At 42.8% G+C, this 24,751-nt stretch overlaps 1 protein-coding gene across 1 annotated transcript; it reads left to right on the top strand.

Annotated features, from left to right (window-relative positions):
• Positions 1 to 57: 57 nt before the first annotated feature.
• On the top strand, positions 58 to 22,824 carry LOC307231650 (ethanolamine kinase 2; the record flags this gene model as incomplete). The annotated part of the gene is made up of 8 exons (XM_080002426.1): positions 58 to 195; positions 2,792 to 3,054; positions 4,320 to 4,460; positions 11,233 to 11,369; positions 12,067 to 12,150; positions 13,503 to 13,663; positions 17,686 to 17,759; positions 22,137 to 22,824. 8 exons carry the CDS (start codon positions 58 to 60, stop codon positions 22,204 to 22,206), a joined length of 1,068 nt encoding a protein of 355 aa, XP_079858552.1. The 3' UTR covers positions 22,207 to 22,824.
• Between the last annotated feature and the right edge of the window lie 1,927 nt (positions 22,825 to 24,751).

Below are 24,751 nucleotides of genomic sequence, written 5' to 3'. Positions count from 1 at the left end.
TTTTGGAACTTTCAACACTGAAAGTCGGCATATTATAGAATCCGGTGCTTTCTGACCATGGCTCGTGGTTCCACCGCTGGAGGTCTCCTCCTTCACCTGGACGTTCTTGTGGATGTGGAGGAACCTCGTCGGGGGGTTCTGGACATGCTGAAGACACTGCGTCCTCTGTGGAAGAGCCAGGACATCCAGATGAAGGCATGTCTCTTGCAATAATCATTGCGATAATTCCTGTATCCCTAAATCTGTCTAATGGCTAAATCTCTCTATTGACAGACGGATCACATCTCTGTCTGTCTGTCTGTCTGTCTGTCTGTCTGTCTGTCTGTCCAGGCTGCCTGTGTGCCTGTTGTATCCGTCTGTTGAAACAACAGCTTTTCTATCTGTCTATTTTGTGCCGTGTTTGTTTGGACTTCCACACCATCGCACCATCTCAGAAGGCCTTTCCGACTCAATGGCTCGTGATTACTCAGTTCCACCCCTGAAACGCCAATGGAACAGTGTATGTAGTATACTATTTAAGCATTAGGCACAGTATGGAATACCTATTTTATCCCTCAGGGTCACAGTAAACAGTAAGCAGAAGGAAGGTTGAATGGCTGCAAAGGCTTTTTTAGTCAGACGCGAAGCCCCAGTGATGACGTAGCACACAACCGTGAATGTAATGTTCAGCCGCGTGTGGACAAACCCCTCAACATCGCACCGTCAGCAGCATGGAGCTAATGTTGCCGGATAATCAGGTAGAGATTTTTTTTTTTTTTTTTTTTTTTTTTATATCATGGGAATTGCGTTATCTGCGGATCTGTTCTGAGCGAGATAATCCCGTTCCGGCACCATGTGCAAACACAAGGTCCAATCTGTTGGAGAAATGGGGTTTATGTTTGTCAGGTGACAGTCCATTGAGGAGGTGACCTCTCCATCTCGTCCAGGTCCAGTTGTACACACACAAAAAGACGGAGCATCTCCGCCCCTTCTCTTTCTCCAGGCTGAGGTGGAGAAGGAGACGCAGTCTCCAAAGTCCACAGATAAAAAGCAAAAAACACTCTGAAATCTGTGCGGCCATAATAGAAGTGTCATTGTGTTTTGGCGCCGGCTGAATAATTACAAAATTTGGAGCGTCTAAGGTGTTTAGGAATGTGTTGATATCAGTGTTTTATCGTCTATGTCTTTTCAAGGTCGTAAATCAATGATGCTGCGATGCAAATATTTACCTCCATTCAAAGCTATAGTCATATGTCAGCTCTTGGATGACAAAAAGCGGTGAATTATATTGTCATGTGTAACTCGTGGTATGTGTATCCAAGTGGACCTCAATCCATTGGCATGAATACTTAATAAGATGTCAAGGCAGCCATGTTTTATCACTCGCGCTCTGGAGGGAAAGCGCTGCGCGGTGCAGGTCGCACCACATGTGCAGCCGAGGCCTTGGGGACGGCGCTGTAAGGACCTTTTGAACAAGTGAAAACACGCGAACCTTGGCCAGGGGGGCCATTGTAGTCGTAGTTCGGGAGATTTGCTGCATCTGTAAGTGCTGCGAACGGAATAATCATCAACGAAAACCTCAGCCATGAATATTGCACAGAGTTGAAAAAAGGAGCGCGACGCCTTTCAGTTGCATTCGCCGCCATTAAATGAAAGACTCAAGGATGTGGGCCATCCCTGTGTATTATCAATGTGTTTATCGCTATCCATCTGTGTGTTTTACGTTGAGTATGGGTTTGTAAACGGTATCTCAAGTTGACATAATTTTTTTTTGACCAACCTCGAAGGCCTTTGGAGGTCACCGCAAGGAAGAGGAAAAAAAGAAGCCCCACGACGATAGCTTTGTCCGCTTCTGTACGCAGAACGGTCAAGAGACACAAGGTGATCATAGTCTAGGGTAGGTCAGCCCGCATACAAACGTCTCGTTTTGTTGGTTTCAATGGAAAGGAGCCCCGAGCGGAGATGATGTCAGGGCTCGGGAGCGCGTCAGCTTTTTCGGCAGAATAACGACGGCTGGTGCAGACAGCTGTATCGGCGGAACGCAGAGAAAGAAAGCTGATAGAATGTGACATGAATAACAAGGCAACCTTGGTAGAAAAAACAATCATCGACAGGGCTTAACCAGCGTGCCTTAGATCCTCAGCACCGTTGTCGGTAGCAGTAAGTGGTCCGCCACCATACGCCGGTTTTAAACAGAAAATCTGCCTCAATTGAGGAGTCACACAAAGACTAGCGCTGTGTGAATATCTATGGAATACCTTTCTATGGAGACGCCCCCAGGTGGGCAATGCACAAGATAGTTGTGTGAAACGACCTTCATGCCCTTTAACTCTGACTAGATATGTTGATTTTCATTCCCGGTTTCTCATGCAGCAAGGTCAGATAAAAGGTGGAACCTAAATATGACCTAAATAAAAATAAATGAATAAATAAATAAATAAATACCAATGTAATCCTGCAGTGGTGAGGATCTTATCAGAAAAAAAACATATATATATATATATATATATATTGGTTCATCTGCCAAACTAAATATATTATTATAATTAATAATTTTTATTTTCACAGATTTTTTAAATATCCCATGATAAAAAACGGAATCATAGAGAAACAGAAGCACCACTTCCTGTTCATTTGTCTGCCTAAACCGCATTTCCCGTGTCATATTCGGCACAAACCAGGAATTTTTCAGTGCTACGCAGTAGAGATTCAACTACAAAGCAATTATCCATATTATAGTTTTGCGGTAAAAGATGCTTTGGCTCAGAGGGTGGTGTTCCATGTTCATTCCTCTCCTCCTTCTGATCTCCAGACATTCACCGGCGGCATCACCAACCAGCTGATGGGCTGCTACGTGGGCTCCCTGCTGGATCCCGGCTGCGTGCTGGTGCGGGTTTACGGCAGAATGACGGAGCTCTACGTGAACCGTGAGAGAGAGGTGGAGATGTTCCAGCTCCTCCACGCTCATGGCTGCGGGCCCCAGATCTACTGCAGCTTCCAGAACGGCATCTGCTACGAGTTCATCAGAGGAGCCGTGCTGGACGACGAGCTGCTCAGGGAACCATCAGTTTACAGGTTTTTACTCTTTTTTAAAATGTATTTATTTATCTATCTATCTATCTATCTATCTATCTATCTATCTATCTATCTATCTATCTATCTATCTATCTATCTATCTATCTATCTATCTATCTATCTATCTATCTATCTATCTATCTGTCTGTCTGTCTGTCTGTCTGTCTGTCTATCTATCTATCTATCTATCTATCTATCTATCTATCTATCTATCTGTCTGTCTGTTTGTTTGTTTGTTTGTTTGTTTGTTTGTTTGTTTGTTTGTTTGTTTGTTTATTTATTTTTTTATTGCATTTGTTTTTATGTAGGAATTGAATTATTTTACTTCAACCCCAAACTCTGTTTTGAATTAGTCACTTTTAGGACCTGTACATGAACAGGGCGGGGTGGCACGCCCAAGCACTTTACATTCATGTGGTTAGGGTCATTTACACCTGGGACCTGGGCACAACAGCCGCCTTTGAAAGTTTGTCGCCAAGAAAATCCATAAAAGCAAAAAAAAAAAAATTTAAGTGCATTGCACAGAGGCATTTCAACCATTCTCACCACCCTTTCTCAGCCAGATTTTTTTTTTTAATGGTTTTAGGGATTAAACCAGTATGTGCGAATGAGTGAAAAATATTTTTTGTGTTTTATATGCACAAGGTGGTGACTTGTTTTTTTCCCCAACTTCCTTTCTTTATCACTGCTGTTATTATCAGTAATAAACAATCTTTTACTGATGCCATTTAATTGATGGTGCTGCTACTGCTGATTCGGGATGCATTGCAAGTGAACCACTGTACTCCACAATCCAATCCTTTTAGGAGATTATTTTTGTCTCTATGCGTGTCTGCTGGTCAATTTACAATGTCCTGTTTCTTTTTGCTCAGCCAGACTTCTTGTTGCTAGCACCTTTTTAGTCCTTCTCTCCTTTCTGTGGCTGGTCCTTGTGAAAACTGGCCAGCGCTGCTATTCCAACCAAGGTGCCGTAGCGGGGAGCGCAGACAGACGGCGGGGGGGAGGGGGCACACTTCAAGGCCACGGAAGATATCAATCTCCTTACAGCTCTGGAAGAAGACCTAGTCTATGTCGAGACGCCTGCAAAAGGGGAGCACTCAAGGGTCAAAAGGTTACGGGTGAAACTACGCCTGTTTTGGAAAGGGAAGAACGAGCGAGATAAGGGTGCTAAATGGAGAGGGAGTTGTGTTTCTGCTCTGATAGTGGTTGTTTTTGCAATAACACGATGGCACGGATTCAACTGTGAAAATATTTTCTCGCCGCAGATTAATTGCGGCAGAAATGGGGAGAATTCACTCCATCCAGCCCAAGTGCGGACGGCCCGTGGAGCCGCAACTCTGGACCAAAATGTCCCAGTTTCTCACACTTGTCCGCAACAATTTCAGCGGTGATGCAGATGAGAAAAGGTGAGACAAATAGACTCGTAACCAAACAGATGTATCTGGGGAAATCTCTCTCTCTCTCTCTCTCTCTCTCTCTCTCTCGCTCTCTCTCTCTCTCTCTCTGGGAAAAATAAAATCTGCTTTTCAAGTGGTGATTCTTCTGTCTATATGTTTATACAGTGGAAACCTCTTAAAGCGATCCCGTCTGGCCAGGCCAAATTGATCACTACAAGCTGGTGATTATTACAACCAAATTATTTTCTTTTTCTTTATTTGTCATGCAGACTACCATCTAACGGTATCAGTGGCCTGGCACGGGACGCACAGGGCTTTTTTTGTTGTTGTGTCATTCAATTAGGAGACTGAGGAAAATAAGTAGCGGAGATGGCTCTACACTTGACTGTTTTACAAATAAGCGGTTTAAGCGGTGGAACTGTATACACGCACGCACGCACCCCCCGCGCACGCTAGCTTTGAAGGAACTAAATCACAATTAAAATTGCAGCTGCAATATTGGGTCATATCAGGGTGATTGCCAATTTGCGATGTGTGTCTGCTATGAAAAGTTCTGACTATAAGCACATGTGAGATTTCAAAGCAAAATGAGCCAACTAATAGAGTTTCAAAGAGGCTTGATGCTTAACAGTAATCACCCAATTCTAATTCAATGTGTCAAGGGGAACACTCTCAAAAATCATGACCGCATGCCAAAAATGGATCAACTGCCTGAGCAACGAGGCTCAGTGGTCAGTGACTGGAATAGGTGGACACTTGATAGGAGAGTGATAAAATGCCACAAAAGCCCCCAAAAAAAAAAAAAAGAAATCCACAGAATTGAAAAACCAGCACTGCCATAACCTGGTCTTAACAAATACTGCACACGATGAGCCTCAAAAAGCCAGAATTTATGTCAGGGCACCCATTCGAAAACAGCTTGTATCCAAGGCCACTTCTCAAATACACATTTTTGGAATCCAAGATTGATGAGTCCTGGCACAGACGCAGCCACTATGATGATCTGATCTGATCACCGTGTGCGTGTGTGTGTGTGTGTGTGTGCGTGCCTGTTTGTGTGTGTGTGTGTGCGTGTGTGTAACCAATGGGAGGATAGTGAGTTGGAAAAAAGAAGCGGTAGCCAAGAACTTGACTGACACAATTGTCATCCAATCATGACAATGCACAGTGTTCTCTTGCATACCGGGGAACGTTACACTGACACTTGTAATGTGAACATTGACAATGTTGAACATGTAATATGTTATATTTAATCTAAGGGCTGTGGGATATGACGACATATATTGTAAGACGATATAAAACATGAATCGTCTATACAAATTTTTAGAGCCCGTCCGATGCCAATCCCGATTTCGTAGAGTCCTAGCTCTACTTTTTGATGAATAAAAAATGTTAAAAATTATATTAAGTTACCTATTTTTTTTTCCGAGTTCCTATGAACGCATCATCCGAGTTTCCGTGAACGCAGCATGGCTTCCTGCTTTGAGAGCCGTGTCGGTGTCTGAACACGAGTGTAAACAAATGGGGTGATTTTTAATGCCTAGTTGGACTTCTGCGCTGATTCTGGTGAGTAACTTAAAAGTAGTGTGAAAAAGACAACTACAGGATAAATAATCAATGTTTTTTTTTGTTTATTATACTAATTGCCGAACCCGATGTGGTCAAAAAAAAGGCAAACGATGACCGATATAGGTCGGGCCGTTTCTATGGCTATGTCGCAAATCAGCGGCAGAACTGCTTTACGGCAGTATATGACATCATTGGGAGTCGCCGCGCTTTACCTTATCTGCCCGCGGAAGCGAATGTAAACAGACGTGGAGGAGCGTGGCGCTTAACAGGGGAGGGGGAAAAAAAACGTCCCTTGTTTACAACTTTAAAACACCAACGTGTGTTAAGATAAGGAAATCTCAAATTGCACCGCGGCACCATTCATGGATTACTACAGCACCTGTCCGTCCGCTACCCAGCCGCGACAACGTCAGGTGAGGGGGGACCACCGAGCCCAAACAAAGTGCCCCTTTGTTGCCCGATCGCGTTTTACTTCAAGGTTTCAGTGGATGAAAGTGAACACAAACAAGTCATTCGAGTCATAATGTCTCAAGTTTAGTCGCAAGTCTTTAACTCCCAAGTCCCAGGCGAGGCTCAAGTCATTTATCTTCCATCAAATCAAGTTGCCAATCATCAAAACAGTGGCTCGAGTCCAAGTCTCCGCGACTCAAGGCCGCGTCTCTGGAAATCACTGACCAAGAGGCCAGTTTGCCAGACCGGGTCCATGTTCCCTCATCGATTGCTCATATTCCACGACGATAATGCCCCCATACACACTGGCGAAGCAACTCCGAAGTGGCTTTACGAACACCAGGATGCAGTCAACCGCCAGCCACGGCCTCCCCAATAACCCGATCCAAACGTCATTGAACCTCCCCTGTAACGCCCTGGATTCGCTAACCCCCGCCTCCAGCTGGTTCCGAATCACCGCCGCCACTTCTGAGAGACACATTCCTATTACGCTCGAGGCGTTCTCTTCATCACTGGTTTCCCATTGATTTTAACATTTATGTGATGACCTTGAAAGCTCACGATCTAGTTGCGTTGGCGCTACATGGGCTCCCTGTGACGTGAGCGTAGCCTTAAATACTCACGCAGGGTCACCTCTGGTCATTCCTAAAACATACCTGATTTGTGAGAGCGACCGGACCTTGCCTGTGTAGGGTCCGCTGCCTTGGAACTCCCGATGTAGCTCAGGTACGCAAAATCAGTTTTTATTTCACTCTCCTTTTAACCCTTATTTTCATGTTCAGCCCTAGGGTTAGGGATAGGGGTTTGCCGAGTTGAGGGTTACTAAGAGGGTCACTAATATTAGTTGATTTATCATTGTTTCATTTTTTTTTCCCAATGTAGCTTTTATGTATGTTGAGCGCTCTTTTTATTTCTTTTTTAAAGTATTAGTTGAGCTCTAAATCTGTAATCTTTGGTTGGAAACGTGCCACATGAACAGAATTTGCTCAGGAACGCTTCCATTCAAAACATAAATGTTGAGGGAGGTAAGCTGCCCCTTTCCTGTGTTTCCTTCAAGTGTCAATGAGTAACTGACCAATGACCTGTTGTTAGAGAGTGGTTTGGAGCTGCGGTTCATCACAGTGTGGCGAGAGGTAAACGTACTGAGCTGGGGGCGTCTCCACTCCAGGAAGGACAGTGTGTTATCTCCAAAGGGAGTCACGGGGTCAGAGGGGAGTTCCAGACACTACAAAGAAGCAGAGTTCTTGTCCGCTGGCCTCCACTCGAACGTTTGGCCTTGTTTACGTTGGCTGTGACGGGTCGTAGGTCCGCGCAAACTGTGGAACTTTAAAAATCCCCCGTAGACAATTTTGGAGAACAAAAGAAAAAAAAAAAAAAAAAAAGAAGTTTGAGTTTTAGCAGACAGTCAAGGCAATTAGTGCCGGAGTGGGTCATCCGTAAGACAGATAGGCTGTGAGGGAGAGGTTTTCTCATGATAAGAAGTCATTTAAGCCCTCGGGACAAAGGTTTGTCAGAGAAGTAGGAAATAAATCTGTGGCTGACTCTGACTCTCTTGTATCCGTTGAGCAAGACCACCAAATCAATCACATTCTCTTATCGCAAGGTTGGGTGTTCATCTTAATGTTGTCTTAATGTATGTTGCTGACGATTGTTTTTCTAAACATTTTTTGCGGGAAGTAATACAATGGTGTCTTTACAAATACACAGTAATAACTATGATTCTTCAGTATCCTTGATACTGGACTGCACTGCACCTAGAGGCCCAATAGATGGCGCTATGTTGTGGGACATTTGGGCCTGTATGAAGTGTACAGTCAGCCAGAGAGTCTACTGTGTCCGCAGTTATGAATAGGACAGAGAAAAAAAGAGAGGAAAAAGTCAGTGCAAGAGAATGGATTTATGTATGGAACAAGCTGGAAAAAAAGTTGTTAAAATTAGAAGGTTTGCAGCCGTAAACTTAGTTCTTGAAAAATGTGAACGTAATAGTGTTCCAAATGTGAGGGTAAGACAAGATAAGATACAAATAAAATGAGAGATTTCAGGAATGTCAAAATGAGGTATCGATGTGTCTTAATCAGTACATTGTGTCTGTGTGTGTGTGTGAGAGAGAGAGATAGGGAGGGAGTGAGTGTGCCTATGGGTTTGTGTCTGTGTGTGTGTTTGTGAAATAGAGATCGACTGTGTGTGTGTGTGTGTGTGTGTGTGTGTGTGTGTGTGTGTGTGTGTGTGTGTGTGTGTGTGTGTGTGTGTGTGTGTGTGTGTGTGTGTGTGTGTGTGTGTGAGAGAGAGAGGGAGCGAGCAAGTGTGTGTGAGAGAGAGAGAGAGTGAGAGGGAGCGTGCGTGTGTGTGTGTGTGTGTGTGTGTGTGTGTGTGTGTGTGTGTGTGTGAGAGGGAAAAGGAATGAAAATGCCAAATAAGACGTAAAGAGCCATCAGAGGGACTTTTGTACCAGGGGGAACGTCTGTGTCGTGTGTGAATGTGATCCTCAGAAGAAAAGGAGAGAGAAGGAGGGAGAGCGAGGTGGAAGGAGGAAGGGAGGGATGGATAGCAGGAAGAGGCTGCACCTGCAGAGGAGGTCCTCAGCCCCCAAACCCCTGCTGGGTGAAGGGGGAGAGAGCGAGGCAGAAGGGAGAAACAGAGGAAGAGAGAGATAAAGACTGTAGCAGCTGCATGGGGAAAAGAGGGAGAGGGAGAGAGAGAGAGAGAGAGTGAGAGAGAGAGCAACCTCCTCTCCTCCCAATGGCCCCTGCTGTGTTCCGCCCCCCACCCCCACCCCACTCCCACAAAACACATTAAAAAGAGTGTAAAAAAGTGTGAAAGAAGCCAGCAGCAGCGCTGCTCTGCTGGTGTTTGAAACCATATGTAAATAAGGAGCATTGATGATGATCCCAGAGAGGAAACTCCACTAATCACCTCCACAGACCCAACACACTCGACATCGGATTCTTTTTTTTTTAATTTCATGAAAAGGAGAGAGAAGCAGAAAGAGAAAAGAAAGAGAGAGTTTGAGAAAGATAGAAGGATCTCTTCCATTCAGGGCAAACGGGGAGTCTTTCATTTCCGAGCGAAATCAGGGATTTTATACAATTTAGTCAATGAAACCGCCAGGTTTCGGATGTGCGATTCAGTGGGTTCGGTTTATTAAGTTGAAGAAATTGTGATGAAAAGGAATCAATCTCATTCTCATCAGAACCGTGTAAAATAATGCGTGGGAAAGATGTTAAAAATAGTCATTAGGCTGCTACGTATATGTCCTATGACTAATTCGAACCGACAGATAACTACTTATATAAACTCTTGAATTGTTAATTTTTTACAAAAACAAATCTGTTGGCTGCAGAGATCCTGATTACAATTTACAAAAAAAAAATCTGATATATAAATATAAATCCTGCTTTGATTTATTTAACTAAAGTAACGTGACACGTCAGAAATGTATGGTTAAAAAATATATGTATGTATGTATGTATGTATATACACATATACTGTGTGTGTATATATATATATATGTATATATATGTAGTCAGAGACTTGACAAATGTATTTTATTACTTTACACCACTGTCAGAAACAAGTTTGGAACAGGGAACATGGTGACAAGCACATTTGACCAACACAATCTGAGGGACTGTAAACAATTTCTCTGCCTTGGCTTTTAATGGGGCGTTCCTAACCGGCCTCACTAAATTATGTGGACAGAGTGTGTATAACAGAGGAGCATCTATTTGTTCCCCTCGGAGTAAATAGGTAGACCAGTGTTTAAATTACCCCCCGAGACGACGCGGAAATTAATTAGGGTGGGGTGCTTGTGCAGCGTTTCTCGCGGCTGCGTCGGCGTGGAGGGGACGCGAGGCCTCGGGTGATGGATGGAGTCATCCACGGAGAGAAAACACGGCGCGGGGCGTGCGCACGGGGAGGATCCACCAAAACCCCAAACCACCGTTTACAAACATGCCCCCCCAGTCCCCCCACCCGTGGAGAACGTCCAGAGTTCATGACCGGGCTGAGAAATCCTCCGTTCCCACTTGAAGCCCTCGAGGGTCCGTCAACTTCGCCCTGTGAATCTCACATGATCATATACACACACACACACACACACACACTGTAACATATACATACACACTCAAATCAATACTGTATATAGAGTGCATACACACATGCATACACACAACTGCTTATTCTGTAAAGCATTTATAAAACTGTTTGAATTGAGTGGGCGCCAAGTTACGACTTGAGCACACACACACACACACACATACACACACACACACACACACACACACAGGTATGTGGGTGGTTTATAGAGTAATCTAAAAAACCTTTCAAAAAAATGACGAGATGGGAACGTGTCAATTTAAAAGCAGCACTGAACATATTTTGAATCTTGAGAGTAAATCAGGGACGCATAGTTTGGTTTTTAACAGCATTAAAGCCTTTTTCGGATTATGAGGACACTAAATGTGTCCTGATGATCCATAGTGTCTTTTTAATGCTGGTGTGTATTCAGGTGTGTTGTCCTTTTGAAATCATGTATACACACACACACACACACACACACACACACAGAAATAAATCTTGCAAAACATTCATCTAAACGTTTAAATGACAACCTTGGCCTCTCGCTCTCTCTGTCTCTCTCTCGCTTTCTCGCTCTTCCTCGCTCTCTCTCCCTGGCTCGCTCTCTCTCTCTCTCTCTCGCTCTCTCTCTCTTTCTCGCTCTTTCTCTCTCTCTCCCTCTCTCTCCCTCTCTCTCTGGCCCCAGCTCGCTTGTCCCCAGCTACGAGACGCTGTCGCGGGAAATGGAGACGCTGAAGCGCCACCTCTCAGACATCAACTCGCCAACCGTCCTGTGTCACAACGATCTTCTGACGAAAAACATCATCTATAGCCACCAAGAGGGTGAGGGGCGGCGCGCCCGCTTTCACACCACCTGGCGTGGATAAAAGATTGCCGTATTATCGCCCACATCTATGTCGTCGCCGGAATAAGCTGTTTAGGAAATTGTTATCATCTGGACACACAATTGATTTTCCGCCCGAAGGATTCGACACCGGCCACCGGCGCTCGGGCACAGAAGACCTGTGTTATCCTAGACTTATTATGTGGAACTATTTGTCTGAAGTGTCTCTGAATGTGCCTGAAGCAAGTCGGCCAAATCTTCAGGCGGCGGTTTGAAACGCTGTACACTATCTCACACGGAGCTCTCGAGTCGCGCTTATGTTGGAGGCCTACAAAAGAACCCCTCGCACTCGTCCACTTGTTATACTTTCCTACTTGATTAGAAATCTTTTCACTCTTTCCTCTCCCCATTTATTCTTATTTCTTCTTTGTCCCCCTGCAGCAGTTATGGTTGGTATCTTCACGTCCTTGGACACTGTGAAGATCTTTATTTATATATATATATATATATATATATATATATATATATATATATAAAATGTTTTTTACATGGGTGATCGGCGCTGCGTCCTTTTGTCCCAAAAGATGGTTACTTCCAACTATTGTCTGGAGTTTTACCAGTCAAGGGAGCGCGATGCACGGACGTCCTCGCTTTGTTGTAGTGGTAACCAGCACTGCGTTTCTCCCTCTCTCGCAGGGACGGTGAAGTTCATTGACTACGAGTACGCTGATTACAACTACCAGGCGTTTGACATTGGCAATCACTTCAACGAATTTGCCGGTAGGTCGCTGGCGTGGATTTCAGTCAATGGAAAATGATGTCTCTCCTTAAAACAATGTTCGCCAATCAGAGGCTGTATCCAGCCGCCGTCGGTCGCATTGAAATGAGTCCAGAGACGTAGATCCCCATCTATTTTTGGTGATTCCCGCCCCACAGCAAACTATAAATGTGAACAGGCTTCATTTATTTAGTGCGGGTATGTTCAACTACTTTCTGCTAAGGGACAGACTTTCAACTTTAACTTACCGAATTAGGGTTTAATGATTTTTTTTTTTAAACAGTGCAGCTACTTGTGAAAATACGAAACATAAAAAGAAAAAAATCACCCCAAATCTGTATTTTTGTTCTTTTATACTTTTTCAACTTATCAATGTATGTTTCCCATTTGGTGCCGTCTTTATGAGCCAAATAACACATGAGTAATATGCCGGAATAAAAAAAAATACATTTTTTTATATTATCGATTATTAATATTATTTGATATAAATTGATTCGTCAAATTGTGATTGTTTGAGACAGCAGTGGGCGGGACAGCAGGGGCCAAGAGTTAAAAGGGCCGAGCTAGTATGAAGGGCAGGCCACATTTGGGCCACGGGCCGCCAGTTGAATAGCCCTGAGATGGGACATTTAATTCAGCATGAAATACGATGTTCTCCACAGAGGAGGAAATAAAACTTTAAGAGTGTGAATGCATGTGTAGAATACACACATATGAACAAAATAAATAAAAAAAATGGAAAATCGATGATAGATTGGAATCTGTTTATAATATAAGTACATTTTCATATACGAGGAATTTGTCATGGTGAGGATTGGGGAATTTCTGTATAGCTGTATAAGTGTCTGAAAAATAAAAATAATAGCCAAATAATAGAGAGAGAGCAAGAAATACAGACCATAAATAGACAAATATATAATATATACAGCATATACAAAGTGAGATTGGTATAGGTATATAAGGTATAAACTATCACTGTGTACTAACTATTACAGTTTTACGGAGTCTACAGTACAGTGTAAGATTTCGGTGCAAGCAGACGTAGCAGATGTAAGCTCTCAAACCGACCGAGGTCGAGACGTTTAAAGCCACTGCTGCTCCTGCCACTAAGCCTTTGTTGAGATTATTAGATGTCTGCCTACTCCACTTTGATGAGGAACTGCTGAAGAACTGCTTTCTAATATTAATTATGGGAAACATTCACAGTGAAAGGTCTATCGCTCTGTGTGTGTGTGGTGTGTGTGGTGTGTGTGTGGTGTGTGTGTGCGTGTGTGCGTGCGTGCGTGCGTGCGTGCGTGCGTGCGTGCGTGCGTGCGTGCGTGCGTGCGCGTGTGCGTGCGTGCGTGTGTGTGAGGTGTGAGTGACATCAACTACAGCCGCTACCCGGGCACGGAGCTGCAGCAGGACTGGCTGGCATCCTACCTGCAAAGCTACCGATGCTGCAGCGGCTGCGGCGCCGCCGTCACGCCGGCAGACGTCACGCGGCTCTACGTCCAAGTCTGCAAGTTCTCCCTCGCAAGTTACCTTTATTATTATTATTATTATTATTATTATTAATATTATTATTATTATTATTATTATTATTATTATTATTATTAATAATAATAATGATCATAATAAATAACTTATATCGCCTAAAATTGTTGAAATGTGTCATTATATAGCAGGTTACCATTTAGAGAAAGACCGTACGCCACAAATAATCTTTGAAGATTAATTTATTTTTACACTCCTTTATGTGTGTGTTGACAAATGTCTAATTATAATATGGCTCTGTATTAACTTAAGATTTTTATTTTTATAATATGCGTCGGTGGAACCCAGCTCTAAACGGTATTTAATGAGCAAGCGAGGGATGTCTGGCGACAGAAAGGCATCACCTTTTAATGATACGGTTCCACCGGCACCTCAACCAAAACAAAACAAAAGCCAGTTCGTCCCAAGTCCCCCAAAATCAAGCGAGCTCCGCCGCTGACCTGCCACTGCACCTTTGATGGACTCCATCTGAGTTGATTAAAAGCCACCGCTGGAAGAGAAGGAGGGGAAGAAGAAGAAGAAGACGAAGAAGAAGAGGAAAACTGACGGCGAGAGTTGTTTTTCTTGCACCGCAGTTTCACCGGAGGCTTGCGCTCGCAACGGGCGGAGGCATCGCTGCCGCTCCACACTTTAAATAACCCAGAAAGGATGAGAGAAGCACATCACTTTTTATTATTATTTTTTTTAAATAACTCGGAGACAGAGAGAGACAGCGGCCGTGGGTGTGGATGTGGTCTGGAGGGGAATGAAAGAAGTGATAACAGAATGTTTATTGAAATCAGACGTTCGGTGCCAAAGCCAGAGAAGGAGCCGAAAAAAAACCCCGAGGGGAAATGAGAGAATCCACACTTTGACACTTAATCGTCGGAGGCCAAGTTTCCAGAGCGAGCCGCGCGGCGGCGGCGGCATGGAGAATGCCGCGCTTGTCTTTGGGAGTCGCGGAGGGGTAGTCGCTTTTCGTTTCCGATTACTTGTCACTTTGTTTTGAACTTTCCTGCCACTGAGAATTTTTTGTTTTTTGGGTTTTTTTTTTTTTAGTATGAAGACACGTTGTCACTGACACATGGAAATTTTTTAGGATTTTTTTCCCCCCCGTATGTATTTTAATTACAGCCAATCACTAAGGTTCATTATTTTAGGTCATGTCTTCTCATCATCATTACTTTAGGTCAGTTGTTCAACGTCTGGGTCGCGGCCCATAGGTGGATCTCAGGAGATTTTAATCAGGTCGCCAAATCCAATTTCTTGATGGAATACGGACATCTCAACGATTTATCATATATTTATGATGCGTTAGAAACGGTTGGTTCACCTATACAAGTGACAACTTCAGTGTCTAGGTAAGAAATGGCTGTAATTAAAATGTTCAGAAATATGCATTGATGCAGATGTTTCATTCATTTCAAAAATGCGATCAGTTGGTTTGATTCGGTCACGACATTTTTGAGTGGGTCAAGAGAAAAGATTGAAAGAGTTTGAAAAAGGCTTCTTTAGATGTTTTAATTTCACGACGGTACCACAAAAGGACAACGTAGTTAAAATGTAGTTATTTCACAGTTATTTCATAGTTATTTCATAGTTTATTAGTTATTTGATTCACACGCCGTCCCCTGAATTCCTCCTTGTCCCCACATCCTCCCGTCCCTTCATGCCCTCCTCCCCTCGCCCCCTCGCCCCCACGCCCCCTCCTCCTGTCGTCCCCTTGTCCCCTCATCGTCCCCTCATCCTCTGTCCCCTCATCCCTTCATCTCCTCGTACCATTGTATCGTCGTATCCTCCCCCTTGGTTCCCCCTCTCCCCCCGCTGCCCCTCTTCCCCTCGTTGTCCCGTCGTCCCCTCGTTCCCTCGTCCCCTCATCGTCCCCCTCATCCCGTCGTCCCCTCGTGCCTACATCTCCTCGTCCACTCGTCTCCTCATTCCCCCGTCCCCTCGTCTCCTCGTCCCCTCGTCCCATCACCCCTTGGTCCCCTCCTCCTCGGGAACCCCCCCCCCCCCCCACCCCTTTAACGCGGCCGCAGCTCGTTGCTCTGCTCGTCCCACCTCTCATCTTCCCGTCTTCGCTCCCTGTCACAGCCGCTGCTCGGTGTTCCACTAATGGCCCCTTGATGGAGAACAGTTATTAATCATCTCTTCAACTGAAGACAGAGATTAGAGATGAAGATTTGCCAGGGCAAGGGAAGTAAACCCAAAGGGGGAAACCGCACGTCACTGCTCTAGTATTTCATCCCGCCCTTTATTCGATTATCATATAAAAATTTAATTATATCACTGGGCCACAGTAGAGAGGATTGTCTGGATCCTATTAAGACTTGCTATTCGTGGTCCTACCATGGAGATTTACAAATAGGGTGGAGAACAGCAGAAATTTATGGAGAAGCGGGGAAGTCGACAGGCTGCAGCGAGCAAAACCAAATGTGTGAAGCAATGAATGCGGAGCGATGCCGCTCTAGGTGCAGCTCCCGACTCCGACAGAGGAGCTGTCGAGACGCAGCATAAAGAGAGCATTTCCAGCAGTGCAGATCGCTTGCGTGAGCCATATCGGAGAATCATAAAATTAAGTAAGACATATATGATCACAACTCCCGTTACCGGTGAGCGCTCTGAGTTGAATAGTTGATCCTGACAAAATAATCTCACACACACAATAATCTCTTGTTGTAGCAGTTTGGCCCTGAAAGAGCGGCGTATGAAGAAAACAGCTTTCTGCAAAAGTGTCCACAAAATGATTCCTGCAGTTATAGCAATTACATCACAAAATGTTAATATTCATATACACTTTACAGATAGAGGTGATTTGATGAGACAAAACACAGTTTCCTCTGTTATTAATGTTTTGGGTTTTTTTTCTCTGCATCAGAGGTTGCTCTTCTCTCCTTAAATTCTTCTTGATCGACACATTTGATCGCCTTCAGATTCATGTCGCTCTGTCCAAATAATAAGTATCCCTACTGTTACCCTTAACAGAATTATGTTTTTTTTTTTATTATACATTAATGCCTATTTAAGTGTATCAAAATATATTTCTAATTACTGGTAAAAATAAATGTATTAATTAAAATACATATAATTTCTATTTTTATAGTGTAAAAATACATAAAACTACATTCTGGCATTGATATTTCTTTCGGCAGAATCCTTTGCTGGTTTGTGGAAAATAGATGCAAACAAAAATAATGAATCAGATGAAGCATGAAGTCCAAACAAACCGCAAATGTGTAATTGTGTGTAATGACTTTTGGTGAAAACCAGGAACCATTAAAGGGTAAATGTATTTTATCCAAGCCACCAGTAATGGGTTGGCTGAACTATAATCATATTATAACTATGGGAATGTGATTTTTAAAAAGTGTGAAAAAAAATAAATAGGGATTTCAATATTCACAATATTGAATTTCTGCAGGGCTTTGGTTTGTGCAGGGTCGCCAATAAATTCTGGAACTGTTGTGCAAATTAATCTGATTAACCTCCTAAATTAGTGATTAAGATTCTATCCAGCAAGCTAGATTACAGCCCAGTTGTATTTTACTTATAATAATGCTTTTTATTATTTTCAGCTTATGGTTTTCAACCAGTGCTTTAGTTTTAAAGCGCAGAATTATTATTATTATTTTTTACACAAATACATTTTAAATGAAAAAAATAGTAAAAAAAAAAAATGGAATGATTAATATTTCAGTTAAATTAATTTCAATATAAATATGCCAAAAAATATCTTAAACCCCAAAATAATAATCAAATTTTTCGACGGTGTACATCCCTGTTGTGTTTCAACAGGGGGCTTCATCCTACAGCCCAATCCCCAAGCGTCACGCTCCACCGCCAGTGCATTTTCAACATTTTAAACTTTGGTGGTCTGAGTGGAAGTTGCATCACTAAGCCGAGCGCTCTCCGTATGCAGACGGTATAAATTATCATAATGCAGACGCTGTCGTCAATCTCTTCTTCTCTTCCTTCCCCCCACCCCTCTCCCCCACCACCACCACCACCACCACCACCACCAGGCATCCAACTTCTTATGGGGACTCTGGGCCCTGCTGCAGGCGCGCTACTCTTCCATCGAATTCGACTTCCAGAGGTTTGTGTTTTTTGCAGATGGCTGTTTACACCGTCCTTCATCACTGCAGTACACACAAAGAGGGAATTATATCCTCCGTCCTCGAGTCGAGCACCTCGTACTTTATTACTCTGTTTATATGACGAGGATCCTTGTTAGCGTCGACTGACAAAGAGCTTGTTTGCTGAAACATTGCAATAAGGTTTCAAACCCCAGTCTCGTATTCTAGATATACTGTATATACCTTTTTTTTTCTCCTTCTCTTTTTTTATTTTTTTACCCCATTTGTACTTAATCTCCTCTGTAAAAACAAGATGGATTTGAAACATTTCCTACTCCTCTTCTCACTGATTAATGCAGACAAAATATTTACGTAAGTCTGTGCCTTTTCCTCACTAATAACACCCCATACACACATGCACAGGCGCGCACTCACACGCACGCATACACGCACGCACATGCACACACACACAAACACACCGTGCCGATTGAAAAACCTCCCGGACATCACAGAACCGTCTGTTGATCTTTAAAGGCTAAATTGCACATGAAGTTAGGGATTGGGAGCCCCATCCCGACATTGGAACCCTCCTGGCTACTGCGCCCAGACAATAAATTAGGCTGAAACGTCTCCCTCACCTCTCCTCTCTTACCCCCCCCCACCCCACCCCCCCGCGCCCCTCACCCTCACCCGCCGCAGTTGTGTGTGTGTGTGCGTGTGTGTGTGTGTGTGGCTGATACTAATCACTATTGACATATGGCACCCTCCCCTCTGTGCGGCTTTTCTCCGCCCGCTTGCTAGATCAGCGTCGGGGGCCCTCTGCTGCATTTTCTCGATTTTGGACCTTTCGGAGGAAATGTGATCCAGAGGGGTGCCCAGACACAGAGGCACTATTGTTCCTCCCGTCGCGTTGGTTCGTACACCTCTCCTCTCCTCTGCTCTCCCTCACTCCCATCCCTGCCCCGGCCACATGCGCCCGCTAGACGTCTGCACCGCTAAGCCGCCAGCTGAGGTTGTCCCAAAGTGCACGCCGGGGGTCGGGTTACCTTCCCTCCAACTAGAGAGGGTTAACTCAAATGGCTGTGGGGGCTGTGGGTTTGGGGGACCCACAATCACCCAAAATAAGAAAAAAAAGTCACCGTAGCCTCCAGGACCCCCAATCAGAGAGCGCAGACGATGCTTTGTCATGATGATGATGATGAAGATGACGACGAAGGAGCCGCGCCCCCTCCCCCTCTCCAACCTGCTGGATTCCCGGCGCCGGGGGACCCTCCCTTTAGGGAAGAACGGTGCGGAAGTCGAGATACACCGTCACTCCTTTGCCTCGGACGTGATCATTTTTTAATGCAAAGCCGCGTCTATCAGGGAGATGAGGCTGAATTGGAAATGAGGCGCGCGTGCTTCCTCTCGCTCGCACGCCCCTGAGCCAAATCGCTGCTGACTTCCCGGCGAGTGACAGGCGTCGCCCCGGGTTCGGCTTTAACCGAGGCCAGATGTGGATGTGACAATAGGGAGCCACAAGGGGAATGCGACCCTCCCAAACCCCCCGGCCCCCGGCCTTCCCTCCTCACCGTCCATATTTACTTTCCATCTACGGTTTTATTCATGTGTTGAAAGTGTCTGAGAGTCGGCGGTTTCGATTTGTGGACGTGTTGGCAAGGCCGAGCTTTTATTCGACAAAGATATTATTATGAGGAAATGAACAGGGAGGAGGCCCACTGTTTGGAAGGGATTTCGGCAGCAAAAATTGAGGCGGCGGGGATGGGGGGGCAGGGGGCGGGGCGGGGGAGGGGGGTGCGGGATCGTGCACAAGAGCCCATTGTGAAAGGGAATACCTGCTTCGGAGGGAGTTGGTTTTCCTGCTTAAATAGAAAACGTCTCGGTTTCGTCTCTGATGATGATAAACGCTCGGCGCACCGGTTGAAAGTGTCGGCTTCGATATAAGCTGAGCTGAGCGTGATCGTCTGTGAAGGCTGTTGATTTATTGGAGAGCCAAAAAAAAAAGAACGCGAAAAGAGATTTGTTATGCGAGGTTAAATATTTCCATTTATGAAGTGGTCGTGTAATCACCACCTTAATCAATGTCTTTAATTCAGTTTAAACATCTATAGCACAATTCTAAGTGGCATTGTCTTGACAATATATCTTGTCTGAGTTCTATTTCTGTTGAAACTTCTGATATATCAGCCACACGAATAATTATCAGCCAGGGTTTTAATAATTAGTCTTGCTTCACAAAGTTTAGGTCGGCAAAATACTTTTTGTTATTATTACATATTGAAAACCCACAAGGTATCAAAACACCATCAGCAATAACACCAGTCAGATTAAATGGTTGGATTCAACTCAGATTATATGCTAATTGACAGCCTCCCTGCGCCTCCGTCTTTCCTGCTTTGGAAACTTTGATACCGTCGCAAAGCTCGGGTGACGGCCAAGGGCAACACTTTATCTTTTAAATACGTGTCAAAAGCTTTGGAGCTGCTTTGCAATTCTTTGTTTGAGGCAGAGGCATGGATTATGAATAATCAATACTATTTCATACTGCTGTACATAATCTTTTTTTCCCCCCAATGTTATTACCGCTATTTAGACACATCTTCCTATTTAGCGATCAGGGCGCTGACTAAAGGGATCTGGAGGCAGACTTAGACTGGCAAACCAGCTGTTTCTATATCAGCCTAAATACATCATTCCTGACATTATAGTACATTACATTATAATGCATTATATTGTAATGCATTACATTATAGTATATTACATTATAATAATTATATTATAATACATTAAATTACAGTACATTACAATAGAGTATATTACATAATAATGCATTACATTTAAATGTATTACATTATACTACAGTACATTACAGTGCATACAGTTATAAAACATTACTTTAGAATACATTACATTAGAATACATAACATTATAGTACATTCAATTATAATGCATAACATTGTAATGCATGTAATGCAATATAGTACATTTCATTAGAATACATACATTATAATACATTACATTAGATTACAGTACATTACATTAGAGAACATTACATAATAATGCACTACATTGTAATGCATTACATTATACTACATTACATTATACTACATAACATTATTGTTTATTACACTATACTTCATTACATTGTAATACATAACATTATAGTACATTAACAGAGTCTGAATCAATGCAACAATCAGTTTTTTTTTTACCAGTTGACATGTTTTCACAAACTAAGAATCCATTTCAATTGCAGAAAGCTTAAATATAAACAAAAAGTCAATAATGAATTTCTAATTGCTATATTCCAATCAGAATGTAAAGAGACAAGGATAATTGTGACTTTAAATACTATGAATGGGTTTTAATTTATTTTTCATCCATGGCCTTTCTCATGCTTTATATCATTCAAAGCGACTCACTCAGCTGTTTGATGCCGGATCGGACTCCACGGCTTTACTGCTTAGACGGAGGATTCTTCCTCATTTAACACTCTCAACTCATCAAAAAATATGTATTATCCCTCCTTTTAGCCTGAACCTATTCCACCTCATTTCGATATGAATTACCCATGTCCACCCATTTCCGCAGACGCAAAATAACAAATACGTGAAATGATCAATTTAACTTCAATTCCTGTGGCAGTGTGTGTATATTGGTAAATGCTTAGTTATAAATGGTTAGTGGAGATATATTTTCAAAAACATTTTTCTCAATTATAACATTTTTAATTCCAACACAAAAGAAGCCTGCGAAAACAGTCACAGTCCTTCAATGTAGTTGAATGTATTCTGTTCAGTAAACACTCACTGCAGTAAACAGTCACTTTTTTGTTCAGCTCTACTTTTTCTGGATTAAAAAAAAAATCTGGAAAAAAAAAAAAAAAAAAAAAAAAAAAAAAAAATATATATATATATATATATATATATATATATATATATATTTCTTCAAGCAAATTTGACTCGATAAGTGATTGAAAAGTTAACAAAAGATCAATTAAAATGCATTGTGTATGGCATCCAACAGGCGAGATGTGTTAAAAGTGTTTTAAGGCCGCCTCCAGCCCATTTCATGCCCCGCTTTCACTGCCAGCTTTTCTCCAAATAGATTTTAAAAAGGGGTGTGGCTAGAGACGCCATGACAACAAGCAAGTAAACAAAGCTGATACTCATCAACACTCTGAGCTGGTGAATGTGAGCAGAGTAACTACTCAAATAAAAGTTTGGAGCTAGAGGATTTATCTTGTTTAAATTGTTTAAAAAAAAAAAATATATATATATATATATACTGTATATATACTGGAGGTGGCTTTAAGAGTTGATTTTTATGAGACAAAAAATATTCTCTCAACATTGAGCATTTGTTTTTTATTTATTCTCTTCTCTCCCTCTCTCCAGATATGCAATGGCCCGACTCAACTACTATTTTCAGAAGAAAGAGGATTATTTCAGGTTGATGTCCAGTTAGAACAGGAACAATACTTTATGTTTTAAATAAGCAAACAACAAGCAATAATAGCATCCTCCACCTTCTCCACCCAAATTACAGATGAGGAGGACTTTTCAGAAATTAAATTCAAACATATATTCTCCCTCGTCTAGTCCTCCTACAATGTTACGTCCATAAAGAGTTGGAACAGTTTATCTAATTGTGTTTTTGTTTCTTGCTGTTTATTATTCCATCCTGTAGCAGCAGCTAATCTGTTTTGCTATCACTGTGATTTTTCAGATGCTTGTTCCACCGCACTCACTTTGCTGATGAGATTATTTGGCAAATTGAGATGATGCTTACTTTATGCCAGAAAACACATTAATTGTTCCCACATTCAGGCCGAGCCGCACAAAGCCACACAAAGCCACAAAAACTCAGCCGGATCATAAAATCCCATAAGGAGTTTCTTTTTTTTCCCCCCTTCCTTTCTTTTTGGAGGCTGAACGTGCACTACGGACCCACTGTAAACACGCAAAACCTTTCCATTTCCACCTATTTCCAACAAGTGCATTGTTTCTGGATGATATGATTTATTTTTTTGACTTTCCTCAAGAAACCTAAATTCTCCTAAAATAAAAGAATACATAAAGTGAATACCCTCCTTTTTAATTTGGCTTGAACGTGGGTTACTTATTTATCATCGCCATAAACTGTGTGTTCCGCTACATCCAGAACGAACCGGCTCAGTCGGGAAACACTCGTCGTAAATTTTACAATTTATTGCAACAAGATGGTAATTCGCTCATATACCGCGTTAATGGTTTAACTCTTTGGGGTGCAGCCGGCGTCAGGGGAAGCGAGCGTGCTGCAGATTAGCGGGAAGCAGCGAAGTTCTATAAAGCGCTGCATGGGTCCACGCAGAGGAGAAGCAAAACAGGTGGAGGCTGCGGAACAACAAGCAGCAGCAGAACCGAGACACAAGGAAACAGAAAGCAGCCAATAAGCTGATAAGGAGCCATGATCCATGATCCCAGAGCCTGTCCTGTATTATGTATATACTGTTTATACAGTATACAGTATATGCTGTGTACAATTGAATGATGGATCCATCATCCAGGTTGCTTCCGCCACACTGAATGGGACGTCAGAGCGTCACACTTCACACACCACAGCCCTAACCTGCAAACATAATAACTTGTGCATAAAAAAAAAAAAAAAAATTTGAAATATGACACACCTGAAAGAATGCCCTCCTCATATTATGGTCAGGATGAGATTGATCGACAGAGAGTTCAAGTTTAGACATGAGCAAGACTTTTTAGTTTGTAGCTATTGTCATCGAATCAAATTGGATCTCGGTTCCATTTTTTTCTCCCTCTTGACGGAAGCGGACAAAGTGGCAGGGTAACGCTGCGTTCACAACACCCATTGTGCAAAGTGTGGAGTAAATTGGGGCAAAGTTATTTTGAAGACAAAATCAGACTATCTAAACCACGCAACAAGCCACGGGGACGACATTGAGAACTCTTTATTCTGTGTAATCGCAATTAGACTCTTTGAATCTCCGAGGCAATCACAAAGGGGAATGTGATTGTAAAAAAAGCTCGACAGGATCACCGCAGGTCAACACAGAGAAGGAATGGCAACAGTGCGCTTCTTTAACTCCTCACGGCCGCATGCAGTTCTACTCATCAAGGCTGCAGGCACGGCTTTGAGTCAAACAATCCCGCAGCTTTCAAAGAGGCATTGTTCGTTAAACATATAATATTTAATTAGCGGACTAATGCACTTTAAGAGAACCAAGGACTTTGACGCAAAAGGGAAAAAATTGTCCTTTTGTCCATTGCCCATTTTTCTCGAAAAGTGCTGTAGATTTCTCTTTTCACTTCTAATTGCATCAAAAGAAAAGTATAGACCTTTATGCAATGTTTCAAAGACATTGAAACACAGACACGGCTAAAGTAAGTCCTTTCAAATGGAGGTTTTGTATGATTTTCCTTTATTCGGGTATTGCGTTTAGATTTTTAGTTATTGTTGAATGCCTCCCAAGGCTGACCATTGGAATTCTAATTAGCAAACCCCTGGCACACACACCCCTACCAACTAACTTTATACTTAACAATCACTGATGTTCCAAAATAAGTGGAATTTGACTGAGAATAACTTTTCACTGCTGAACTCTCGAGGTGTCGTGGGCCCATCAGCGAAACATCGAGGACAAAGGGCCCCCGCTTGATACACAGAAGATTCCATCACTCACCTGAACATCCTTCAGAGTCCAGGAAGCATGTCAAACATGTACATTTAAAGAATATGTGACCCACCGCATACTTTAGGCTCACCTTTCTAAATTTGAAATTTATGTTTTTTCACATATTATAAAAGTATATAATCAGAGCTTCAGAACAAGGTGTCATTTATGGGAATCAAGCTAATATTTTGTAAGCTATGACTTATTAAACATTGAGGTTATTCATGTATATCAATATTGGAAAATGCATTTTTCAAGTTAGCCCTTTAATTTTAAGTTGTGTTTGTTCTCACTTGTGCTCACTATAGTAGCATGACCCCTCTTATTCTG

Source organism: Zeus faber (genome assembly GCF_960531495.2).
Source record: "Zeus faber genome assembly, chromosome: 6".
NCBI lineage: Eukaryota > Metazoa > Chordata > Actinopteri > Zeiformes > Zeidae > Zeus > Zeus faber.
The sequence above is the reverse complement of the archived record's forward strand: the minus strand, read 5'-3'. Positions and strand labels throughout refer to the sequence as shown.